The 27318-nt window shown below is 48.4% G+C and overlaps 1 protein-coding gene across 4 annotated transcripts in view; it reads left to right on the forward strand.

Annotated features, from left to right (window-relative positions):
• LOC109891967 (coiled-coil domain-containing protein 134) overlaps nucleotides 1-27318 on the forward strand; it is a 47584-nt gene that overhangs the window by 16653 nt on the left and 3613 nt on the right. For 2 of the 4 annotated variants that reach the window (XM_031834301.1, XM_031834302.1), the window contains 13 exons: nucleotides 621-771; nucleotides 5347-5634; nucleotides 5719-5887; nucleotides 6818-6922; nucleotides 7210-7320; nucleotides 7599-7753; nucleotides 8089-8173; nucleotides 8769-8950; nucleotides 9776-9857; nucleotides 13992-14098; nucleotides 14883-15014; nucleotides 19691-19812; nucleotides 20185-21479. In XM_031834301.1, the coding sequence (XP_031690161.1) occupies nucleotides 621-771; nucleotides 5347-5634; nucleotides 5719-5887; nucleotides 6818-6922; nucleotides 7210-7320; nucleotides 7599-7753; nucleotides 8089-8173; nucleotides 8769-8950; nucleotides 9776-9857; nucleotides 13992-14098; nucleotides 14883-15014; nucleotides 19691-19812; nucleotides 20185-20260 (1765 nt within the window). In that variant the 3' untranslated portion in view covers nucleotides 20261-21479. Of the gene's footprint in view, nucleotides 1-620; nucleotides 772-5346; nucleotides 5635-5718; nucleotides 5888-6817; nucleotides 6923-7209; nucleotides 7321-7598; nucleotides 7754-8088; nucleotides 8174-8768; nucleotides 8951-9775; nucleotides 9858-13991; nucleotides 14099-14882; nucleotides 15015-19690; nucleotides 19813-20184; nucleotides 21480-27318 lie in introns of those variants that run through there. The other 2 variants (XM_031834303.1, XM_031834304.1) reach the window with 2 other exon arrangements.

A 27318-nucleotide genomic window follows, 5' to 3' on the forward strand; every position in this document is an offset into this window, starting at 1 on the left:
CACTGAGTGTACAAAACATTAGGAACACCTGCTCGTTCCATGACATAGCTTCACCTGGATTCACCTGGTCAGTCTATCATCCCTTATTGATGTCACTTGTTAAATCCACTTCTATTAGTGTAGATGAAGGGGAGGAGACAGGTTACAGAAGGATTTGTAAGCCTTGACATATGGATTGTGTATGTGAGCCATTCAGAGGTTCAAAGGGTGAGACAAAAGATTTAAGTGCCTTTGAACAGGGTATGGTAGTAGGTGCCAGGCGCCCTGGTTTGAATGTGTCAAGAACTGTAACGCTGCTGGGTTTTTCACACTCAACAGTTTCCCGTGTTTGTCAAGGATGGTCCACTACCAAAAGGACATCCAGCCAATTTGACACAACTGTGGGAAGCATTGGAGTCAACATGGCCAGCATCCCTGTAGAACGCTTTCAGCCCCTTGTAGAGTCCATGCCCCGACTAATTGAGGCTGTTCTGAAAAAAGGGTGCAACCCAATATTAGGATGGTGTTCATAATGTTTTGTACAATACAATTTACTTCCTGTACCTATCACTGCACCACCAATCGTTGTGTGTGTGCTCGTCCACCATAAAACTTTGTGTGTGTTTGTGTGTGTGTACCAGGCTGCTCCCTGACTCCACGGTGTTCTCCTGTGTGGTGACTCTGCTGTGCTCTGTGCAGGAGCAGGGAGACTCGGCCCTGCCTCCCTGTGTGCTCAGGTCTGCCCTCTACCTGCTGTCTGTCACACAGGACAAGAGCCCCGACCTGGACTGGGTAAGTCAACTCATTTCAATAGGATGATAATAGTGGGCTGCTGGCGCTCTAACAACATGTAATAAATTGCAGAAGGGTTGTTCATTCCTTGGAGTATTTAACTGAAGTTGTAAAGTTGTAGTCAATGAAATAGAATCCCACTTTGGTGCAAAATGCTCCAACTAACACTCTTCCTTTCTTGGAACTCGGTTATGGAGTTACATCAACTATATATGCCTTTCTTTTTGAAAGCTGGTTATTAATGGTTATTAATGAAAGAGAGAGAGTTTTCCCTTTTATGTCCACAACAGTGCTAACACAACTCTAGTCCTCAACCCTTTTATGTCCACAACAGTGCTAACACAACTCTAGTCCTCAACCCTTTGACGCGTATGATCACGTATTTGTGATCATTGATGAGTGCTCCCTGCAGCGTACAATCTCAAATATGTGATTAGAACAGTAGCAACAGAACGTATGACGCAACAAACGCATCTTAACAGCATTGTTGTCTGAACAGCATCTAAAAATTTTATGGTACTGATGGAAAATAAACATCTTAAACTTTATTCCTCAATTTGACCTTTTTATTGTAAAAGATGAATGCGAACTTCATCATCCAATCATCACACGGAACACATCCACAGCCAAACTCATTCCATCAGCCAGTCTAAATGACAGGTTGTGCTGATGTACCACATCTCTGGTGAGCACAAGAGACTAATGTAATGTTGTTTAGAAAATAAATGCGTGTCAACTAAGCTGACAGCAGCTAAATTCTTTATGATGGCAGCCACGTTTTTTATGTTTGACTTGGCAAAAACTTCCTAATCCCAGAATGCCATTCACTATAAGACACAAAGTCAAAGACGGCTGCGCTCATTGCCTGAAAACTATGAACTTAGTTTAGCCACTTTTCAGCATATTACAAATCGTAAAGGTACTTGTTACAGTATATACAAGAACCGGAGCACATGACTTGACAAGCCGTTTACTGTTTTTGACAAATCACAAAGTAAATCAAATGTTTTCACGTCACAGATCATCACACCAAATACAAGCCTACTGCCTAGCCTAACTAGCGCGAAAGCTAAATAGGGATGAAACCATTTTAGGGCAGTTTGTGGGGGGGATTAATTTCATTTATGGGGGGTTTTCAAGTCCATGGGAGTAGAAATGGGGGGAAAGTATCGTGGGGGATATGATGCAGGAAATATTACTATGTGTAAGGACCGACGCTGGAGTCGAGAAGCAGGTACAGGGAGTCAAACATTTAATGAGTAACAGACAAGACAGAAACAGCTTCTGCTCACGGGTAACAAAACAACATAGGAACGTTAATGTGGAAGCGGGGAACAGAGCTGGGGGACAGACAGATGTAGGGAAGGAAATAACAGGTGATTGAGTCCAAATGATCGCTGATGCGCGTGACGAGGGAAGCAGGTGGCTGTAATGATGGTGGCAGGAGTGCGTAATGCTGGGAAGCCCAGAGCCCTCGAGCACCAGGGGGGAAGAGCGGGAGCAGGCGTGACAGTACCCGGCGTCCCACCTGGGTGAGCCTCATGGGCCGGCCGAGGCACGGGCGCTGTACAAGCCGGCTGGGTCTAAAAACCTTGACGAACCGGCTGAGGCGTGGGAGCCTGGCGAGCCGGCCGAGGCGTGGGAGCCTGGGCGAGCCGGGCCGAGGCGTGGGAGCCTGGGCGAGCCGGGCCGAGGCGTGGGAGCCTGGGCGAGCCGGGCCGAGGCGTGGGAGCCTGGGCGAGCCGGGCCGAGGCGTGGGAGCCTGGGCGAGCCGGGCCGAGGCGTGGGAGCCTGGGCGAGCCGGGCCGAGGCGTGGGAGCCTGGGCGAGCCGGGCCGAGGCGTGGGAGCCTGGGCGAGCCGGGCCGAGGCGTGGGAGCCTGGGCGAGCCGGGCCGAGGCGTGGGAGCCTGGGCGAGCCGGGCCGAGGCGTGGGAGCCTGGGCGAGCCGGGCCGAGGCGTGGGAGCCTGGGCGAGCCGGGCCGAGGCGTGGGAGCCTGGGCGAGCCGGGCCGAGGCGTGGGAGCCTGGGCGAGGCGGGCCGAGGCGTGGGAGCCTGGGCGAGGCGTGGGAGCCTGGGCGAGCCGGGCCGAGGCGTGGGAGCCTGGGCGAGGCGTGGGAGCCTGGGCGAGGCGTGGGAGCCTGGGCGAGGCGTGGGAGCCTGGGCGAGCCGGGCCGAGGCGTGGGAGCCTGGGCGAGGCGTGGGAGCCTGGGCGAGCCGGGCCGAGGCGTGGGAGCCTGGGCGAGGCGTGGGAGCCTGGGCGAGCCGGGCCGAGGCGTGGGAGCCTGGGCGAGGCGTGGGAGCCTGGGCGAGCCGGGCCGAGGCGTGGGAGCCTGGGCGAGGCGTGGGAGCCTGGGCGAGCCGGGCCGAGGCGTGGGAGCCTGGGCGAGGCGTGGGAGCCTGGGCGAGCCGGGCCGAGGCGTGGGAGCCTGGGCGAGCCGGCCGAGGCGTGGGAGCCTGGGCGAGCCGGCCGAGGCGTGGGAGCCTGGGCGAGCCGTGGGAGCCTGGGCGAGGCGTGGGAGCCTGGGCGAGGCGTGGGAGCCTGGGCGAGGCGTGGGAGCCTGGGCGTGGGAGCCGGCCGAGGCGTGGGAGCCTGGGCGTGGGAGCCGGCCGAGGCGTGGGAGCCTGGGCGAGGCGGCCGAGGTGTGGGAGCCTGGGCGAGGCGTGGGAGCCTGGGCGAGGCGTGGGAGCCTGGGCGTGGGAGCCTGGGCGAGGCGTGGGAGCCTGGGCGTGGGAGCCGGCCGAGGCGTGGGAGCCTGGGCGTGGGAGCCGGCCGAGGCGTGGGAGCCTGGGCGAGGAAACCTCTCGAGCCAGCTAGGGCGTGGTAGCCCAATGAGCCAGCTAGGGCGTGGTAGCCCAACGAGCTGACTTAGGCACCCCCGGTTCCATCGGCAGTGGCCCCCGGACTCAACGTCACCACCAACTGAAACGACAGCACGCCCCGATGCTTTGTTTGATGGCTTCCGTATTCTGTAAGGACCGACGCTGGAGTCGAGAAGCATGTACGGGGAGTCAAACATTTAATGAGGAACAGACCAGGCACAAGACAGAAACAGCGTCAGCACACGGGTAACAAAACAACATAGGAACGTTAATGTGGAAGCGGGGAACCGGGCTGGAGGACAGACAGATATAGGGAAGGAAATAACAGGTGATTGAGTCCAGGTGAGTCCAAATGATTGCTGATGCGCGTGATGAGGGAAACAGGTGTGCATAATGATGGTGGCAGAAGTGCGTAATGCTGGGGAGCCTGGCGCCCTTGAGCGCCAGGGGGGAAGTTTATACTAAATAAAAATAAAACCCCTGGAAAAGGGGGTCTGAGCTGGCAACCCTGAGGTACCAAAGTTACAATCTGATGCCGCATTCCAAACGACTGGGAACTGGAAAATCTCAGACTTCAGTGTGTTCAAGACAACTGAAAACTCTGGAAAAAACAGTCATCCAACTCGGAATTCCAACTTGGGAACTCGGGCCTCTTTCTAGAGCCACGACTTTCCGACCTGAAGATCATTGACGTGATTTTACAGTTGTCTTGAAAGCACCATAATTAATTTGAGTGAACTATCCCTTGTTATAACATCTTTGGTCTGACAGACGCTTACGTGACAACCAGAATGCATTGTATGATGTAAACAAACATGGTGCCACACATAGCTGGCAAATAGCTTAGCATCAGCTCATCATAATCAGTACTACATTCAAAAAAGTATTTTACACATGTGTGTCCAGTACAATCTATGCAAGAATCAGAATGCATGATTTGTCACCAGTACTTGAAAACGTGAATAAAACTAACTACATTATGATCCATACATACATATGGTGTGCTACAGCAGAAACAACAACAAGATATACAGAAAATAAGCCACTTACTTTGATAGGAACGCACACATGTCCAAAGTCCAATTTGTAAGGTAAGCAACCATGAAGGCAATGCGGGCGCCAGCCAGAAAATGTGCTGGTGGAAAACGTTTGTACAAGGCCTGTTCTGAGTAGAGATGTGCAATGTCTTCATACATGATCTGGGGAAACACTGGGGAAGTGCTTGGGCTCACGTTGAAGAGAGAAGTTTGTCCGCTCAGTAAAGCCTCAAACATAAATTGTCCGCAGCCATGAAATGGGCTAGTTATTGTGCAAATTAACGAGGAGGTGGAACACACATCAATTCAAACTGTTAGAAAATAAAACTAGTTAGAAAATAATTTGAAATTGACTAGTTGAAACACAGCCTATATATAATTATCAGGCAGCGTGCCTTGGTTTGAGGGCAGCGCGGGTAACTGTCCTGTTGCGTAACAATCACATGGAACAGTGCGAGCATTCTGACATCACGCGCATGAAAAAACTCAGGCAGGGGCAACTGTTAGAGACATTTGGAACTCACAAGGGAATTAAGGACATGGGTCTGCAAGTCTCCATTATTCCTCAACACCTTATTGGTAAATGAAGTGGTTGATGAATGTACAAAGCCATAACTCCTCTGTTTCTTGTTAGTCAAGTCACAACAAATGACCTTAAGCATCAGAGTTGTGCTTCCTTCTCCTTCTTTAGTCCTCTGCCCCCCCTTCTCTTGTCCAGGCTCCTCTAAACTGCATCAGCAAGGCCCTGTCCTCCAGCCCCAGTTTCGCCTCCCTCTACACCCACCACCCTCCACTCCTACACTTCCTCTTCCGCTACCCAGAGCTGGCCGAGCACTTTGGGCCCCGGGTCCTGGAGCTGTGGTTGTCCCACCGTGCTCAGGCCACACCGCAGTCAGACACAAACAGTAAGAAGACAAAGGGCCCGTCAGAGCAGAACCAGGATCCAGACAACACAGCCCTGCTGACTCTGCTGGAGAAGAGCCCCACTGTCATACTGAACTTGCTGGTGAGGGAGGGAGACCCCATGTACTGTCCAGAGACTGGGCAACCCCAGCTCTCTGCATGAACCCCTGCCTCTCTGTGTCTGTAGGGCATGGTGTGTACCAGCGAAGCTCCCCTGGCAGAACGTGCTGTAGAGGTGCTGGGGAGTTTCCTGCAGGGCCGGCGGGGCTGTAATGCCGGCCTGTGTACCCTACTCAGACCCACTCTGCTACAGGTGCTCCAGAGACTGGGCCTGGAGAGCAGCCAGGGGACAGGAGGTGAGGAGAAAAAAGGAGAGTATACCATTATTTATATATATAGTCTATCTATATAATTTGCCATATATCCACATGTTACAAATACAGTTGGGAAAGATAACTGTATACTGAACAAAAATATAAATGCAACATGCAACCATTTTTAACAATTTTACTGAGTTACAATTCATAAAGAGAAATCAGTCAGAGAAACCATTAGGCACTAATCTATGTATGATGCTGTGACACACCGCCCCAGACCATGACGGACCCTCCACCTCCAAATCAATCCCACTCCAGAGTACAGGCCTCGGTGTAAAGCTCATTCCTTCGACGATACATGAGAATCTGACCATCACCCCTGGTGTGACGACAAAACCGTGATTCCTAGGGTGAAGAGCACTTTTTGCCAATCCTGTCTGGTCCAGCAACGATGGGTTTGTGTCCATAAGTGACGTTGTTGCCGGTGATGTCTGGTGTGGACCTGCCTTACAAAAGGTCTACAAGCTCTCAGCCAATTGCGGACAGTCTGAGCACTGATAGAGGGATTGTGCGTTCCTGGTGTAACTTGGGCAGTTGTTGTTGACATCCTGTACCTGTCCCGCAGGTGTGATGTTCGGATGTACCGATTCTGTGCCGGTGTTGTTACACGTGGTCTGCCACTACGAGGACTATCAGCTGTCTGTCCTGTCTCCCTGTAGCGCTGTCATAGGCACCTCACAGTACAGACATTGCAATTTATTGCCCTGGCCACATCTGCAGTCCTCATGCCTCCTTGCAGCATGCCTAAGGCGTGTTCACGCAGATGAGCAGGGACCCTGGGCATCTTTCTTGACTATCTAATGTAAATCAAATGCAGCCAAGGGAGTATGAAAATGAGTGTTTTGGCCTCTTTCTTGCTCTTTCTCTCGTTAATTATTTCTCCCCCTTATCCTTTCCCAATCTCTTTAGCCGTGGGCTCTCTCCCTCTGGTCCTGAGGTTGCTTTGCCTGATGCAGACCAGTGGCTCCACTGAGAATGAGATGGACGGCATCCACTTCAAACTGCTCTACCACGGTGAGGTCACAGCATCAAAAGGAGTCAGTCATGCATAATTCACTCAGATCTATAGCTTTGGTCTGACGTCATAACTTGTCCACTATTTCTCGCTGTACTCACTCTACATTCAATATTAGTTCAATCGATATTTAAATGCCTTAGGGTTTTTGCTCGCATCAACAAAGCATATGACATAAGCTGAATTTGTAGATGAAAGTCGGCTGTCTTCTGACTATAGATGTTCTGATCTTGTATTCTGTCGGATGTCTTATTTTGTCTCCTGTCTTACTATGGGCGCGTTCCAGTGAGTAACCTGGCAGGGAAGCTGCAAGCCTCCAACACGGAGTGTCTGCTGCCAGCCTTCAGCTACCTGTACTGCTGTCTGCGCCTGTCACCCCCTCACTGCACTGACAGAGGTGACAAACTCAGTCTGCCACCCTGTCCTTCTCATTAAGTGCAACACATCGAGCAGCCTTCATACGCGCTGCCACCTGCCTCTCTCTCTCACACACACAGTCCCCCAGAGACACAGATTGCGTTGTGCCGTCTGGCCTGTAAGAGAGGCACATACTTGTACAGAACCAGTCGGTGCCATTCACAAGGGCACACAACACACCCACACATTAAATTGGTAGTATGTTTTATATATTGGATAATGTCTTGAGTGTGATCTTTTTGTCTTTTTCCTCCCCAGCTGTGTCCATGCTGCTGTGTAACGCCGGGCTGATGGACCAACTGCAGGCTATGCTGGACCTCTCCTCATCCCTCTCTCCTCCGTCTGCCCTGCTGTGCTGCTCTCGTCTGCTCCTGTCCTCTCTCGTCACCCTGCAGCACACTCATTCAGCTCAGGTTGTTCTGTCACGCTAACCCTTATGAAGACCTTCACACAGGCTACACAATGTAGTACAAAACACACTCGAATGAGGACAGGAGCAGGGGACTTACCAGGGGGGAGACACTGTCCTCTACAGCTGACAGTGGAACACACACATTGAAAACAGCACTCAAAGCAGAATGTATCAGAGACTTTGATGTTAGACAATACATTTTGTCTTGTACTGTATGACAGTGTGTTGTTGAATAGAGAGCGTCATTGACATAGAGATCCTGTTAAATTACATTCCTAGTTCTATGGTTGTTGCCTTATCATGTCTTGTCATTTTCTTCCCTTTCTGAATCCCAAGGTCCATAGAAGCATCAGGTTGAACCTGGGCAGCACGGTGCAGGCCCTGGTCTTTGGGAAGAGGAAGACAGGCAGCCTCTTACTGGGTAACAACGCTCCACCACACTAAGCAGAGCAAAGCAGCATTGTTACACAGGCTTTAATTCTGTTATGTTTTCCTTCCTCCAACAGAGGAGTTGGGATAGAAATGTCCCGCTGGTTCTGTATCTCTGTCTCCCTGTTGTATGAGTGGGCTGTCAGGGTGATCTACGGTCTCTCTCTCCTCCTCTACCGCCTCCTCCCTCTGTCTGTTTTCTCTCTCGCTCTCCCTCTTTCTTTCTGCTATTTCTAATTGTCTCTTCTCTCCCTTAGAGGGGTCTAATATCTCAGTGTACATGAGTGTTTGACAAAAGGGTTCTGCAAATGGCCACCAGCTCCTGGCCTGTGTTTCAGTGTGTTTAATCAGATCTCCCACTGACCTGTAACCCTGTCTCTCCCTTCCTCTCTCTTACCACCCACACTCTTTCTCTCTGGTCATCTTCTCCTTCCTCCCCGTCTCCTGCCAATCCTCTTTCAACCTCTCCCCTCTCTGCCCACGTTCTCCCTCTCCTCACTCCGAATCCCACACCTTCTCCCTCCACATCCTCTCGTTCCTCTGTCTTCCCTCATTCTGCCTCTCCTCCCTCGCCTTCCACCCCACAGCTAGTTCCCTGAGGCTGCTGCAGGCTGTTCTAGACGTTGACCTGGAGTCTCCAGTGCTGTGTGTGAGTGTTGGCCCCAGGGCAGGACAGAGGCCCCTGGGGGACACAGACAGCTCTCTGCACCCGCTGGGATCCTACGGGGCCCACTGCCTCATCACCACACTCTACGGCCTCCTGCTGCAGGTCAGACACACACACTCACTCACACTCCAGAGCTGTTAACACCCCAGAGTTCTTCCCCATACTGTTTTTCTTCCTACATTTTCCGTTGATTCATTGTTTTCACTGTTGTTCGACAAGGCTGATGTGGTAAAGCACTCAAATGTGTCCTTCCTTTCTACGCTCTGTTTCTCTTTCTCTACAGCCTTTTCTAGTCTGTATAGTACACTGGTGTTAATGGCAGGGTTATGGGGATAAACACACTTTATAAATACTGCGTATCATTACTGTCATCACTTAATGACTGGGTCAGAGCTCACAGTAACTCTACACGAAGCATCTTCAACTCCTCTCTTTCCCGCTGTCTCTATAGCATAGTTTAGTCTATGCTGTGTATGTATAGTGAAGAATGCACTTAATGTGTCCCTCCTTCCTATATAACCATTTTGGTGTTGAATAACACCACCCTGTATCAGTCAGGGCAGTAGTTCCATATCAGTGGCTGCTCTGTAGAGTGTAGCTACTCCTCGGTCCACTGTGCTGTGGTGCGCTAAGCCGATGATGTGAGTCTGCACTGGCTTCCAGGATTAGACTAGAACTCTCTGTGGACCTCCTCCTCTATAGCCATCTGCCCTACGTCACTGTTTTAGCCCACTAATCACTAGTCACTGCCTCAGTAGGGGCGGCTATGGAGTGGGAGGGGTAATGCATTATTAAATAATCCCTTACTCTCTCTTTCTATCGGGTTCTCTCTTTTCCAACCCTCTGTTTGGCTTAATATCTTCTCTCCCCCTCTTCTATTCATCCCTCCAGCTGGCTAAATGTCTTTCTGTCCTCCGCCTCTTCCAGAAGCAGGAGCTGTTGCTCAGTGTGTCAGTGAACTGCCTGGGGTCTCTGCTGCGGTTTCTGCAAAGGAGAAGTCCATCTACAGGTACTAGACTCAGACCAATCAAATCAACAGGTGTAGACTAACAGTGAAATGTTTCCTTACGGGTCCTTTTCCAACAATGCAGAGTTAAAGATAACAATAGAAATAGTGACACACGGAATAAATACACAGTGAATAATGAATAACAATAACGAATAAAAATAACAACACGGGTATCTTTTGGTTATCACTATAGCAACAGCCTTCAGGAACAACAAAAAACACAATATTTACATCTTACAGTTATATATATATAACTGTAAGATGTAAATATTGTATATATATATACAGGGAGTACCAGTACCGAGTCGATGTGCAGGGCTAATTGAGGTAGCTATGTACATATAGGTAACTGTTAAAGGGACGAGGCAACAGGATAGATAATAGACAGTAGCAGCAGCGTATGTGGTGTGAATGTGTGGGGCGTCAGAATGCCTGTATGCGCACGTTATGTGTGTGTGAGCATATGTAGTGTGTGTGTGTTGGGTTGTAAGTGTGTGTGAGATTTAGTATAAAAAAAAAAAGGTTAATGCAGTCATACCCGGGTATCCATTTGATTAGCTATTTATCAGCCTTGTTTAGCAGCCTTATTTAGCAGCCTTGTGGCTTGGGGTTAAAGGATATGAACTGATACCACTTGCCAAGCGGTAGCAGAGAGAACAGTCTATGGCTTGGGTTGCTGGAGTCTTCCTCTGACTCCGCCTAGTATAGAGGTTCTGGATGGCAGGGAGCTTGGACCCAGTGATGTACTGGGCCGTACTCACCACCCTCTGTAGCGCCTTGCGGTTGGGTGCCTTGCAGTTGCCGTACCAAGCGGTGATGCAGCCAGTCAAGACGCTTTCAAAGGTGCAGCTGTTGAACTTTTTGAGGATTTCGGGGCCCATGCCAAATCTTTTCAGCCTCCTGAGGGGAAGAAGCGATGTTGTGCCCTCTTCACAACTGTGTGGGTGTGTGTTTACCATGTTAATTCCTTAGTGATGTGGACACTGAGGAACTTGAAGCTCTCGACCAGCTACACTACTGCCCCATTGATGTGGACGGGGGCGTGCTCGCCCCTCCATTTCCTGTAGTCCACGATCAGCTCCTTTGTGTCGCTGACTTTGAGTGAAAGGTTGTTGCCCTGGCACCACACAGCCAGGTCTCTGACCTCCTCCCTATAGGCTTTCTCATAGTTGTCGGTGATCAGTCCTATTAGCGTGGGCGGATGTGTTGAAGCCTACCCTCACCGCCTGGGGGTGGCCTGTCAAGAAGTCCGGGATCCAGTTGCAGAGGGAGGTGTTCAGTCCCAGGGTCCTGAGCTTGGTGATTATCTGTTTATTTGGACGATGGTGTTGATTGCTGAGCTGTAGTCATTGAACATTATTCTTATATAGGTATTAATTTAGTCCTGGTGGGTGAGGGCAGTGTAGAGTGCAATAGAGATTGCATCATCTGTAGGTTCAGAGTGTCTGGGATGATGGTGTTGATGTGATACATTTCATGGCTATATATCTTAGTTATCTTAGTTATTTAGGCAGGTTACCTTGGCGTTCTTGGGGACCAGAACTATGGTGGTCTGCTTCAAACAAGTTGGTATTACAGACCGAATAACCTTACATCGGCTACGGAGAACATCCGGGACAGCTGGTGCTGTCATGCATGGTTCAGTGTTGCTTGCCTCGAAGCGAGCATAGAAGGCATTTAGGTTGTCTGGTAGGCTCGTGTCGTGGGCACCTCGCGGCTTGGTTTCCCTTTGTAATCCATGAAAGTTTGCATGCCCTGCCTCATCCGATGAGCATCAGAGACGGCGTAGGATTCAAACGTAGTCCTTTATTGATGCTTTGCCTGTTTGATGGTTTGATGGCTTGTTGGCGGTCGTAGCGTGATTTCTTATAAGTGTCCAGATTAGTGACCCGCTCCTTAAAGCAGCAGCTCTTGCCTTTAGCACAGTGTGGGTGTTGCCTGTAATTCATGGCTTCTGGTTGGGTTATGTACGTATGTATGGTCACTGTTGGGACAACGTCGTCGATGCACTTATTAATGAAGCCAGTGACTGAAGTGGTAAACTCCTGAATGTTATCGGATGAATCCCGGGACCTATTCCAGTCTGTGCTAGCGCAACAGTCCTGTAGCTTAGCATACGCATCATCGGATCACTTCCGTATTGAGTCCGTCACTGGTACTTCCTGTTTGAGTTTTTGCTTGTAGGAGGATAGAGTTATGGTCTGATTTGCCAATGGAGTGCGAGGAAGGTGTATGGAGTAAAGGTGATCTAGAATATTGCCACACAATATTGTGTGCTGGTGATTTTGTCTGGGTGAAGTGACTATGCATAGATAATAAACAGCGAGTAGCAGCAGTGTACAAAACACATGGGGGGGTGTCAATGTAAATTGTCCGTTGGCCATTTGATTAATTGTTCAGCAGTCTTATGGCTTGGGGGTAGAAGCTATTAAGGAGCCTATTGGTCCTAGACTAGGCATTCCAGTACTGCCTGCTGTGCGGTAGCAAAGAAAGTCTATGATTGCGTGACTGGAGTCTGACAATTTGATGCAACCGGTCATGCTCGCGATGGTGCAGCTGTAGAACTTTTTGAGGATCTGGGGACCCATGCCAAATCTTTTCGGTCTCCTGAGGAGGGAAACGTTTTGTCGTGCCCTCTTCACAACTATCTTGGTGTGTTTGGACCATGATAGCTAGTTGGTGATGTGGACACCAAGGAACTTAAAACTCACGACCTGCTCCACTATAGCCCCGTCGATGTTAATGGGGACCTGTTCGGCCCACCTTTTCCTGTGGTTCACAATCAGCTCCTTTGTCTTGCTCACATTGAGGGAGAGGTTGTTGTCCTGGCACCAAACGGACAGTTCTGACCACCTCCCTATAGGTTTTCTCATCGTTGTCTGTGATCAGGCCTACCACTGTTGTGTCGTCAGCAAATTTAATGATGGTGTTGGGAGTTGTGTTTGGCCACGCAGTCGTGGGTGAACAGGGAGTACAGGAGGGTACTAAGTACACACCCTTGAGGGGCCCCAGTGTTGAGGATCAGGGTGGCAGACGTGTTGTTGCCTACCCTTACCACCTGGGGGCGGCCCGTCAGGAAGTCCAGGATCCAGTTGCAGGGTCCTTAGCATAGTGATGAGCTTCATGGACACTATGGTGTTGAACGCTGAGCTGTAGTCAATGAACAGCATTCTCATGTAGGTGTTCCTTTTGTCCAGGTGGGAAAGGGCAGTGTGGAGTGCGATTGAGATTGTCTCATCTGTGGATCTGTTGGGACAGTATGCAAATTGGAGTGGGTCTAGGGTATCCAGGAGGATGCTGTTGATGTGAGCCATGATCAGCCTTTCAAAGCACTTCATGGCTACTGACGTGAGTGCTACAGGGCGTTAATCTTTTGGGCAGGTTACCTTCGCTTCCTTGGGCACAGGGACTATGGTGGTCTGCTTGAAACATGTAGCTATTACAGACTAGGTCAGGGAGAGGTTGAAAATGTCATTTTAGACACTTACCAGTTGGTCCGCGCATGCTTTGAGTACACGTCCTGGTAAACCGTCTGGCTCCGTGGCTTTGTGAATTTTGACCTGTTTAAAGGTCTTGCTCACATTGGCTACCAAGAGCGTTATCACACAGTCGTCCAGAACAGCTGGTGCTCTTGTGCATGCTTCAGTGGTGCTTGCCTCGAAGAGAGCATAAAAGGCATTTACTCCTCTGCTATGTTCGCGTCACTGGGCAGCTCGCGTTTGGGTTTCTCTTTGTAGTCCGTAATAGTTTTCAAGCCCTGCCACATCCGACGAGCATCAGAGCCGTTGTAGTAGGATTCAATCTTAATCCTGTATTGATGCTTTGCTTGTTTGATGGTTCGTCTGAGGGCATAACGGGATTTCTTATAAGTGTCCGGATTAGTGTCTCGCTCCTTGAAAGCGGAAGCTCTAGCCTTTAGCTTGATGCGGATGTTGCCTGTAATCCATGGCTTCTGGTTAGGATATGTACGTATGGTCACTGTGGGGACGACGTCGTCAATGCACTTATTGATGAAGTTGACTACTCCTCAATGCCATTGGATGAATTCCGGAACATATTCCAGTCTGTGCTAGCAAAACAGTGTATTCACGCCTCACCATCATCCTGACCTGTCCTTTCCCCCTCTGTCACCAGCCCAGCATGTGGTGTGTCAGCCCTGGAGTCGCTTCCTGCTCTACTCTCTGCTCAACTCTGGAGAGAGCTGCCTGCTGCACCCAGCCACACTCACACTACTCACACTGGTAAGACTGCACCCAGCCACACTCATACTACTCACACTGGTAAGACTGCACCCAGCCACACTCGCACTACTCACACTGGTAAGACTGCACCCAGCCACACTCACACTACTCACACTGGTAAGACTGCACCCAGCCACACTCAAACTACTCACACTGGTAAGACTGCACCCAGCCACACTCACACTATTCACACTGGTAAGACTGCACCCAGCCACACTCACACTATTCACACTGGTAAGACTGCACCCAGCCACACTCCCACTACTCACACTGGTAAGACTGCACCCAGCCACACTCACACTATTCACACTGGTAAGACTGCACCCAGCCACACTCACACTATTCACACTGGTAAGACTGCACCCAGCCAAACTCAAGTGAAAAAAGTGAAAAAATCTGCATGAAAACAAATTGTCTGTCGTTGAATGACAACAAACACTTAATTGAAGAATCCCTACTGTTGACCAATCACCGAAGAAGGGCGTAGACTTTGGATTCCAAATTTCGGCTTGTCACAAGAAAAATGTTTGTGGACAAATAGCCCCAAAAAACCTTGCCGAAGACCAAAATGTCCCAAAATGGCGTCATAATAAATGCACATATATGAACTACTCGGATGGGAAGCATGCAAATGCTTCAAGACTGTACCCGGACACACTCACACTACTGTTGGTCTTTGAAGCAGTGCAGGGCCATTTTGAAGTGTATTCAAATGTGTCTTTGCCTTCTGTTTGTAAGCACCCCGATGAAGCCTTGAATACCAACACATGTCCCTCCCATGCAGCTGTTGCGGTATGGCAGTAGGGTAGTGGTGTGGGAGCCAGACCTGTGTCAGGTGTTGGAGGCGGTGGAGAAGAGAGGCCTGAACGAGCTGGGAGAAAACACAACACAGGCCCTGAGACAGCTGCTCACACAGGTACAATACACAACACAGGCCCCAAGACAGCTGCTCACACAGGTACAATACACAACACAGGCCCCAAGACAGCTGCTCACACAGGTACAATACACAACACAGGCCCCAAGACAGCTGCTCACACAGGTACAATACACAACACAGGCCCCAAGACAGCTGCTCACACAGGTACAATACACAACACAGGCCCTGAGACAGCTGCTCACACAGGTACAGTACACAACACAGGCCCCAAGACAGCCGCTCACACAGGTACAGTACACAACACAGGCCCTGAGACAGCTGCTCACACAGGTACAATACACAACACAGGCCCCAAGACAGCTGCTCACACAGGTACAATACACAACACAGGCCCCAAGACAGCTGCTCACACAGGTACAATACACAACACAGGCCCCAAGACAGCTGCTCACACAGGTACAATACACAACACAGGCCCTGAGACAGCTGCTCACACAGGTACAGTACACAACACAGGCCCCAAGACAGCCGCTCACACAGGTACAGTACACAACACAGGCCCTGAGACAGCTGCTCACACAGGTACAATACACAACACAGGCCCCAAGACAGCTGCTCACACAGGTACAGTACACAACACAGGCCCTGAGACAGCTGCTCACACAGGTATAGTACACAACACAGGCCCTGAGACAGCTGCTCACACAGGTATAGTACACAACACAGGCCCTGAGACAGCTGCTCACACAGGTACAGTACACAACACAGGCCCCGAGACAGCTGCTCACACAGGTACAGTACACAACACAGGCCCTGAGACAGCTGCTTACACAGGTACAGTACACAACACAGGCCCTGAGACAGCTGCTCACACAGGTACAGTACACAACACAGGCCCTGAGACAGCTGCTCACACAGGTACAGTACACAACACAGGCCCAGAGACAGCTGCTCACACAGGTACAGTACACAACACAGGCCCTGAGACAGCTGCTCACACAGGTACAGTACACAACACAGGCCCTGAGACAGCTGCTCACACAGGTACAGTACACAACACAGGCCCTGAGACAGCTGCTCACACAGGTACAGTACACAACACAGGCCCTGAGACAGCTGCTCACACAGGTACAGTACACAACACAGGCCCCAAGACAGCTGCTCACACAGGTACAGTACACAACACAGGCCCTGAGACAGCTGCTCACACAGGTACAGTACACAACACAGGCCCTGAGACAGCTGCTCACACAGGTATAGTACACAACACAGGCCCTGAGACAGCTGCTCACACAGGTATAGTACACAACACAGGCCCTGAGACAGCTGCTCACACAGGTACAGTACACAACACAGGCCCCGAGACAGCTGCTCACACAGGTACAGTACACAACACAGGCCCTGAGACAGCTGCTCACACAGGTACAGTACACAACACAGGCCCTGAGACAGCTGCTCACACAGGTACAGTACACAACACAGGCCCAGAGACAGCTGCTCACACAGGTACAGTACACAACACAGGCCCTGAGACAGCTGCTCACACAGGTACAGTACACAACACAGGCCCTGAGACAGCTGCTCACACAGGTACAGTACACAACACAGGCCCTGAGACAGCTGCTCACACAGGTACAGTACACAACACAGGCCCCAAGACAGCTGCTCACACAGGTACAGTACACAACACAGGCCCTGAGACAGCTGCTCACACAGGTACAATACACAACACAGGCCCCAAGACAGCTGCTCACACAGGTACAGTACACAACACAGGCCCTGAGACAGCTGCTCACACAGGTACAGTACACAACACAGGCCCCAAGACAGCTGCGCACACAGGTACAGTACACAACACAGGCCCTGAGACAGCTGCTCACACAGGTACAATACACAACACAGGCCCCAAGACAGCTGCTCACACAGGTACAGTACACAACACAGGCCCTGAGACAGCTGCTCACACAGGTACAATACACAACACAGGCCCCAAGACAGCTGCTCACACAGGTACAGTACACAACACAGGCCCTGAGACAGCTGCTCACACAGGTACAGTACACAACACAGGCCCCAAGACAGCTGCTCACACAGGTACAGTACACAACACAGGCCCTGAGACAGCTGCTCACACAGGTACAGTACACAACACAGGCCCCAAGACAGCTGCTCACACAGGTACAGTACACAACACAGGCCCTGAGACAGCTGCTCACACAGGTACAGTACACAACACAGGCCCTGAGACAGCTGCTCACACAGGTACAGTACACAACACAGGCCCTGAGACAGCTGCTCACACAGGTACAGTACACAACACAGGCCCTGAGACAGCTGCTCACACAGGTACAGTACACAACACAGGCCCCGAGACAGCTGCTCACACAGGTACAGTGCACAACACAGGCCCTGAGACAGCTGCTCACACAGGTACAGTACACAACACACTGACTGGAACACTTACAGCAGCAGAGTAAAATGCAAACAGAGAGCACACAGGCAGAGCTCTATGAGACTATGTTGAACGTCACTGAGACACACTCTTTTAATTGTCCCATGTCCAAGCAGCCCCCTGTCACCACCTCGTGTGTCACACGTGACCGTGGCAGGACACAGGCCCTCATTAGGGTTCATCTGGCTCAGTAATGGAATGTCACTGCACTGAAATGTCATCACTGTCCCCATTTGTCATGTGATACAGCTGGCCCTGCTGCCTCCCTTAGTTTATTTAAAAAAACATTTATTTCACTTTTATTTAACCAGGTAGGCTAGTTGAGAACAACTTCTCATTTGCAACTGCGACCTGGCCAAGATAAAGCGTAGCAAATCGACACATACAACAACACAGAGTTACACATGGAATAAACAAAACATACAGTCAATAATACAGTAGAACAAAGGAAAACAAAAAGTCTATATACAGTGAGTGCAAATGAGGTAAGTTAAGGAAATAAATAGGCCATGGTGGCGAAGTAATTACAATATAGCAATTAAACACTGGAATGCTAGATCGGCAGAAGATGAATGTGCAGGTAGAGATACTGGGGTGCAAAGGAGCAAAATAAATAAATAAATACTAGTATGGGGATGAGGTAGGTAGATGGGCTGTTTACAGATGGGCTATGTACAGGTGCAGTGATCTGTAAACTGCTCTGACAGCTGGTGCTTAAAGCTAGTGAGGGAGATGTGAGTCTCCAGCTTCAGAGATTTTTGCAATTCGTTCCAGTCATGGGCAGCAGAGAACTGGAAGGAAAGACAACCAAAGGAGGAATTGGCTTTGGGGGTGACCAGTGAGATATACCTGCTGGAGCACGTGCTACGAGTGGGTGCTGCTATGGTGACCAGTGAGCTGAGATAAGGCGGGGCTTTATCTAGCAGAGACTTGTAGATAACCTGTATCAAGTGGGTTTGGCGACGAGTATGAAGCGAGGGCCAACCAACGAGAGCGTTACAGGTCGCAATGGTGGGTAGTGTATGGGGCTTTGGTGACAAAACGGATGGCACTGTGATAGACTGCATCCAGTTTGTTGAGTAGAGTGTTGGAGGCTATTTTATAGATGACATCACCAAAGTCGAGGATCGGTAGGATGGTCAGTTTTACGAGGGTATGTTTGGCAGCATGAGTGAAGGATGCTTTGTTGCGATATAGGAAGCCGATTCTAGATTTAATTTTGGATTGGAGATGCTTAATGTGAGTCTGGAAGGAGAGTTTACAGTCTAACCAGACACCCAGGTATTTGTAGTTGTCCACGTATTCTAAGTCAGAGCCGTCCAGGTTAGTGATGCTGGACGGGCGAGCAGGTGCAGGCAGCGATCGATTGAAAAGCATTATTTAGTTTTACTTGCGCTTAAGAGCAGTTGGAGGCCACGGAAGGAGAGTTGTAATGGCATTGAAGCTCGTCTGGAGGTTAGTTAACACAGTGTCCAAGGAGGGGCGAGTTAGTGACAGAGCTTTGACAAGTGTGTGTGTGTTTGTGTGTGAGACCCAGTGACTCTTATTCAGGGGTTAACAGAGCTGAATGTACTCCAGCAGTGTGCGCTTCAGTAGCTTGTCAGATCAGAGCGGGTCTTATGGGAGACTGGCCTGTCACGATATCCGGTGTCTCTTACAATATTAATAGATATATTTTATATTGCGCTTTTCATTATAAAGAGAATCTCAAATATGCTGTAAATACAAACAAAACAAATGTAGAGATCTGGCAGGTCTTGGTGCTGGTCTTCCACAGATTCAGATGATACTGTGTTCAGCCAGGCAGTTAAGAAAAGCTGGGCAGTCGCGTAAGCGGATGGACCTTCAATGGCACTGAGAGGGAGCGGCATCAGTCAGTTACTTAGACAGGCCCGGAGCGCTTCATCAGGCACCTGGTTTGTCATCTTCTCCTCCTCTGTAGGTAGGCTGGATAGTCCACTACTGAAGTGCAGCACACACCTGGGTGATGCTTCAACAGCCATAAGTGCCAGAAAGACCAGCACACCTCAGCAGTAGTCAGGAAACAGTCCCCTACGCGACGGACCTCTCTCAACCCCTCACAGCGCAGTCCACATCATTCATGCAAAGAGGGCAGGTGGAAAAAAGCCGGTGCTGTATTATAGCTGTTTCCACCAGACTCCTGTCTCTCATCTCTCTCTCTCTCTAGTCTCTTGCTGTCTATCCTTCACCCACTGACTCTTTCTCACCTCTCCCCCTCTCTCTTCCCTCTCTTCCTCAGCTCCAGTGCAGTATATTCCACCCCCCTCCTACAGAGGAGAGCAGACTGCGGGCCAATACTCTGATGGAGTCACTGAACTCCCTGCCTCCCACAGCCAACGACGACCTGCCCACCAGCATTCTGTATCCTACACTCATGTACCCCGGCGACCCCCCCCCCCCCCCCCCCCACACAGTTATAGCATAAAATATAGTTAGTGCAAGAGATGCTCCTTGTTTAAAAAACAAAGTCGACAGAGCCGTACTTATCATTGTTTATTGATTTTTACAGGCCATTGACTAAATCTGTCATACGTGATGCATTTCACTTCATCTCTTGTGCTGTCCCTGCTGTTGCCACATACTGAGTCTCCACTCATGTTTCAGTACATCTGTCTGCCAGAGGTGTGGACCAACTTGTTTTAGTCATCAGACACAGACACATGCCATCACAGTGCTCTTTCTAGGAGCTCTCTTTCTCTCTCCTTCCTATCTGTCCTTAACCCCCTTTCTCAGGCGTGTTGGAGAGATGTATCTCTGCCTGTCCGACTTCACTGTGAAGACAGACGGACACAATGGCTCTCAGTTATAGACCTGTTTGATTTATTGATCTATTTATTTATGGCTGTTTTTGCAACCAAACAGCCTTATTCTGAAGAGGTGTCTGGTAGGACTCCTGTCATATTATTACTGATTTACTATGTCAATAAAATAACTAGGGGGAGCATTCCATTAATTTGCCTTTAGGTTTGAGGTCTTTCAATAATATAAGTTTATTATAAAGAATTGTTTGGAAAAGAACAGTTGTCATATGTCATTTCAGTAGAAATATAGGCCAATCTGAGGCCACCGATTTGGATGTTCATGGCTCGATGGGATACAGATATCAAATTGAAGTCAAACGTTTTTGTTTTGTGCATTTTAGCTAACCATAACTATTTTCCTAAAATGAACCTAATTCTCCTAATTTATTAGATTAATTATCCTAACCTGCAGCTTAAGTTCTCCTGACCTGCTTCTAAAAGTACATTCTGGTCAATTCTGACATAAGCTGTATCCCAGCGGTAGGCAACCCTGTTGCTTGAGTACTGCAGGATTTTGTTCCCAACTAGGCACTACACCTGACCAACTGAGCTAATTGATCAGTAAAGTGATTTCCTAAATGCAACACAACTGGTCTTCCTGGTTGAAGCAAAAACATGAAGTGGCTGCGGCACTCCAGGACCAGGGTTGCCTACCCTTGCTGTATCCCTTCTAGCCGATTTACTGCCAACTGCAGTTATGGAACGTTTGCTCACGAGTATAGTTCATTGGCTGATCCCTCCTGGTGATCTGGATGGAGGTACTGTATGTGATCCTTCATAACCCATAGGAAGTCCCACCCAGTTGACTACTTCAAATGGTGAAAGTCCCCAATGGTGCTGCCCATGCTGAAACGGGCTTTTGGCATTAGAGTCCTCTGTCTATGCGTTTACTTACTTTCGTGATAAGTGGGAGTGGGAGGGGGAGGGATTTACCGCGTACAACGGCCTGTGTGCCGCTCTAAAATATCCGTCTGGAAACGACCTCCTTCCATGTAATCGCTGGCTGTCATTCGTCCAAGCAGAGCCAGCCGGTGCGATCGTGGCAGTGGCGGAGTGGAGCAAGCGACTTCTGTATGTAAATTAACATTTCAAACGCGATATTGTTACCTGAGTATTGTAGCAAATACTCCGCAACTGATGTCTCCATCTTTACGAGGAAACTGATGCTAGCGAGAAAGAATCGTTGGTTTCGCTATCGTTTTATATCGTGCTGTTTCTTACTACGAGGTGAGTGAACGGCGAGTTAGTGATGATGTCGAAGTCTAGTGTCCACAGCTGACCAGCCCAATGCGAGCAAAATGCATGCATTGGGATACAGATGGTTTTACATTGCCATTCAAATTCTCGATGACCGGTTTATTCACAAATAGTCCCGTCAGGTAATGAAATGCTGCTATTTCATGTGCCTCGATTGTTTTCAAAGATAGCGTTTTTGTGGTGTGCAGTTCGCTAACGTTTTCTAAAAGAATGCAACAGAGATCATTGTGGCTCGAGCCTCTTCCTTGAAAATGGTGTCTGACATAATGATGATGGGAAACATGAAATTAAATGATTTTTCAATCCACTTTATGCAAAACATTATCTCAACAAGTTTACATTTTGTATGACATTTCCCTCAAAGTATTAATTATTGCCAACAAAATACTTATTCAATACCCAGTGCCTCTCTGAAAGCATAACGTTACCAATAACAGCTGTCTGATTCACGCAGAGCCATGATATTGTAATGTATCTCACCCTGAACCTCAAACATACTGTATGTACTAGCTTACATTTCATGTATTAAGAAAATATCTTACAACAGCCTCTTACAACTCTGAAAACAGAGTTTGATGGCCCATTCTGTAATGATTGACAACCAGGGGCATCATGCACCCATTATTTTATGGGGGCACGAATTATGTGTGGATGGATTCTTTAGCATGGTCTGGAGCCCCCTCCAGTTTGGAAAATCCTAAATTGTCCAACACCAGAAATGGCTTTTTCTTACAATCTATAGACATAGGATTATACCTAATTCCATGTCAAATATGTATTTTTCTGCATAGGTTATGTAAGCATACCTCTTTTTCTGTTCAATTGTCATTTTCATTAAAATGCCACACTGGTATATAGTATCATAACCTTAAATATGCTTCTCTGCATCTTTGCTAGCCCAACTGGCTGCATATTGCACTACTATTGCTTTCCATCTTTTGTCATCTGCATCCAACTGGACTCTATGCAGCCAGCTATACACTCATGGCCCCCGCGACTGGCTCTACATAAAATATCCTCCATTCAGGGGCGAGGGTTCCAATTTCCTCCTTGACTAGCTTAAAAAACATGCACACTGTCTTAATAAAACACAATTTTCGACCACCATGCTTGAGTGGCTAGTGCTACTTCCTGATGTTGCACACGGCGTTCAGCCAGGGGTAAACAGACTCCTGCAACCTGATTGGCTTAACATCAGAGGCAGCATTAGCGACTCTAGCATGGTGGTGGAGTATTTTATTAAGACGGTACCCATATTTTTTCCCATAGGCTCTTCGTTAACTTGTTGAGGAAATTGAAGCCCTTACAGCCTGAATTGAGGATGATTTATGTGTGAGTGTATTGGGGGTTGGCTGTTTAGCAACGAAGTTGCACACGTGTCAGTTATGGGGCAAAACAGACTGGGTTGGCTTAGATGGTTGACAACAGGTAAGATACATTTTGTCTCCAAGTGTTTATTGAAAACATACACTGAACAAAAATATATAAATGCAACATCCAACAATTTCAAATATTTTCCTGAGTTACAGTTTGTATAAAGAAATCAGTCAATTGAAATAATGTATTGGGACCTAATCTATGGATTTCACATGACTGGGAATATAGATATGTCTGTTGGTCACAGATGCCTTATAAAAAATAAAAAGTAGGGGGTGGATCAGAACCTGTCAGTATCTGGTGTGACCATTTGCCTCATGCAGCGTGACACATCTCCTTCACATAGAGTTGATCAGGCTGTTGATTGTGGCCTGTGGAATGTTGTCCCACTCCTCTTCAATGGATGTGTGAAGTTGCTGGATATTGTTGGGAACTGGAACACGCTATCGTACACGTCAATCTAGAGCGTTGCAAATATGCTCAATGGGTGACATGTCTTGTGAGTTTGCAGGCCATGGAAGAACTGGGACATTTTCTGCTTCCAGGAATTGTGTACAGATCCTTGGGAAATGGGGGGGGGGGGGGCTTGCATTATCATGCTGAAACATGAGGTGATGGCAGTGGATGAATGGTACTACAATGGGCCTCAGGATCTCATCACGTTATCTCTGTGCTCTCAAATTGCCATTGATAAATTGCATTTGTTTTCGTTTGCCATAGCTTATGCCTGCCCATACCAAAACCCCACCCCCACCATAGGGCACTCTGTTCACAAAGTTGACATCATCAAACCACTTGCCCACATGATGCCATTTGCCCTGTAGAGTTGAAACCAGGATTCATCTGTGAAGAACACACTTCCCCACCGTGCCAGTGACCGTCAAAGGTGAGCATTAGCACACTGAAGTCGTTTACGACGCCAAACTGCAATCGGGTCAAGACTGGTGAGGACGCCGAGCACGAAGATGTGCCACCCTGAGACTGTTTCTGACAGTTTGTGTAGAAATTATTTGTTTGCAAGCCCACGGTTTCATCAGTTGTCTCAGACAATCCTGCTGGTGAAGAAGCCGGATGTGAAGGTCTTGGGCTGGCATGGTTACACTTGGTGTGTGGTTGTGAGGCCGGTTGGACAAATTCTCTAAAATTACGGAGGTGGCTTATGGTAGAGAAATGAACATTCAGTTCTCTGGCAACAGCTCTGGTGGACATTCCTGCAGTCAGCATGTCAATTTCATGCTCCCTCAACTTGAGACATCTGTGGCATTGTGACAAAACAACACTTTTTAGTGGCCTTAGTAAGAGTGCACCTGTGTAATGATCATGCTGTTGTAATCAGCTTCTTTTAAATTTTTTATTTTTAACCCTTTTTTCCTCCCCAATTTCGTGGTATCCAATTGGTAGTTAGTCTTGTCTCATCGATGCAACTCCCGTACGGACTCGAGAGGTGAAGGTCGAGAGCCGTGCGTCCTCCGAAACACAACCCAACCAAGCCGCACTGCTTCTTGACACAATATCCACTTAACCCGGAAGCCAGCCGTTACCAATGTGTCGGAGGAAACACCGAACACCTTGCAACCGTGTCAGCGTGCACTGCGCCCGGCCCACCACAGGAGTCACTAGTGCGCGATGGGACTAGGACGTCCCTGCCAGCCAAACCCTCCCTTAACCTGGACAGCGCTGGGCCAATTGTGCGCCGCCCCATGGGTCTCCCGGTCGCAGCCTGCTGCGACAGAGCCTGGACTCGAACCCAGAATCTCTAGTGGCACAGCTAGCACTGCGATGGCCCTTAATCAGCTTCTTAATATGCTACACCTGTCAGGTGGATGTATTATCTTGGCAAAGGAGAAATGCTCACTAACAGGGATGTAAACAAATTTGTGCACAACATTTGAGAAAAATAACCTTGTGTGTATGGAACATTTCTGGGATCTTTTATTTCAGCTCATGAGAAACAGGACTGAATCTTAACATGTTGCTTTTATATTTTTGTCCATTGTAAATACATTTGCACGATGAGTGCTTGTTGTTTCTCAAATACATTCTTATAGTTGTTGGTTAGCTATCTAGTGAATTTGAGCCATTTAAGCACTTGACATGAAGTAATTTAAAATCACCTCAAAGCAAGACATGATATCAAGAATACCATGAATCTAGCTGAAACGGGTCACTTACCATTCCCCACATGGGAGTTTCTTGTCATTGTTTGTAGCTATCTGGCCATCCAGAATCACAACTCACGGACTTCTGCCCCGTTGAAGCGTGTGCATCGTTTTCGTGACGTCAGCTAACCCATCTATAGCCAGCTGCATAGAGCCCAGTTGGATGCAGATCACAAACTACGTAAAAGGAATAATACGGCCGGTTGGCCTACATCTCTACTAAAATATTTAAAGGAACGTGAGTCTCATTTAGTAATTGCTTGCTTTTCTAAAGTCTACCAACCTTGCCAGCAGGCATGTCTGATAAGATAGTTAGACAAGCTACTCTTTTACTTAATCGCCTGCAATGGCTTGGAACCTAGTTTTCCAGTCGCCCAACCCCATAACTATCTGGGCTAGCTAAAGCCAACTTCATAAAATTGCTATATGGCTATTATTATAGAGAAACAACTATTTTTAGTTTGATTTATTAATCAAGAAGGAGTCAATAGGCTAAAGCTTCATCAAATGCATTTACCAACATACCTCCTGCAAGTCCTGCCCAGCACTGGCATCTAAAATCAAATCAAACACTGTCTCTCTCTCTCTCCTGCACTGACGATACTGTCTGCATGCACTAAGGATCCTGAGTGGCGCAGCGGTCTAAGGCAGTGCTAGAGGCGTCACTACAGATCCGGGTTCGATCCCGGGCTGTATCACAACCGGCTGTGTTCGGGAGTCCCAAAGGGCGGCGCACAATTGGCCCAGCATCGTCCGGGTTAGGGGAGGGTTTGGCCGGGGTAGGCCATCATTGTAAATAAGAATTTGTTCTTAACTGACTTGCCTAGTTAAATTAAATTTACATTTAAAATTTAAAAAAGTCCTGCCTAGGATATCTTTGCTCCTTGGTGCACCTTGTAAGGAAACACTTACTAGGGAGAATAGGGGGGTTACTCTTTTCCTTGTCCAGTCAGTGTGCCCCCTCTGTAAAGTACCACTGACAAATTATTATAAAACGTAGGCTTAAAAATGAAGTTTAGTCATTAATTTAACATCTGAAAATGTTTAAAACAGGACATCTGAGGGAGCACGTGCCCTTGTCTCCCCCTATGAGCATGATACCTCTGGACACCGCTGATGGGGGGATTACAGTAAATGGGTGCATTTTGGAGTGTAGTTTCTCAAATTCTGTGCTTTGCATGATGCCTGTGGGATATGATTGATCTGTCCTAGTCGCTTGCCCCCTCTGCTCCACCTTAATATCCCAGCATTTTGTCTACTCCAATGGAAACATCAATGCTGGATACCCATTTGTCCATGTTGTTGACACTAATAAAAATCTATGTCCTTCTTGGCTTGTAACGAAACATGGATATGGGGCTTCCTACTACTAAGCCTTTTCCCTGGTTGTCAGTCTTAGAAATATTTGACTTGTTGACTTGCATGTTTAGTACAAAAAGCTGGAAGGCAGTCCAATGTTTTCAGAATGCACAAATTGTTCCTAATCAAACACTGTCTGTATCAGCACCCATTTTTGCTGACAGAGTAGATGTTGCAAAGTTTCTCAGAGTATGTCATTGGTGATTCAGGCAAATGCCCTGTCATAGCCTATGTCAAATCACACAGCTTGCATAACCCAATCTCTGAATCTCCAGGCAGTATATTAATAGTGTAACCATAGGAGGTTAAGTGTCAGAGTATGGGGAATGCAACTGAAGAGTTCAGAATAGAGAACATCTTTTCAGCTGTTTCTCAAAATGTAGTATCAGGTGTCAGTCCTCATTTCTCTTTCACTCACAACCCTGACTCTTTCCCTCACTATCAGATCCCTGTCTTTAGGCCTAACCTTGTTGCGATTTGAAAAAGATAAATGAAATATTCAGCAGAAAAGCAGTTGGCTCCCCAGGGTCTCTCATCCCACAGTACTCTTTCCCCATCTTTCTTCTGCCTCTCACAATCCTCCCCCCCTTGCCATTTCCCCTTCTCGCTCTCTCTGATAATATTATCGATGGAGACGTTGCTGAATTATACATTTGGTGTTCTATCGACGCTGTCTTCTCCCTCGACACTTCTTTGTTTTCTGCTGATGTTTTAAAAACCATCAAATATGCATCAGTCCAAGACTCATTTTTATCCTGTTCAAATGAATTAACATGCTCCGAGGGAGAGGAGGCTGGACCTGCGGGAATGTTGAGAGGAAGAAAGAGGAGGCAAGATGGGGGCTGGCAAGAAGTCTGAGTTATTTTGGGGTTTAGATAAGTGACATGTCAAGTGGCTTTTAGAAGTTATAACCT

This window comes from Oncorhynchus kisutch, linkage group LG10 (assembly GCF_002021735.2).
Source record: "Oncorhynchus kisutch isolate 150728-3 linkage group LG10, Okis_V2, whole genome shotgun sequence".
Taxonomy (NCBI): Eukaryota; Metazoa; Chordata; class Actinopteri; order Salmoniformes; family Salmonidae; genus Oncorhynchus; species Oncorhynchus kisutch.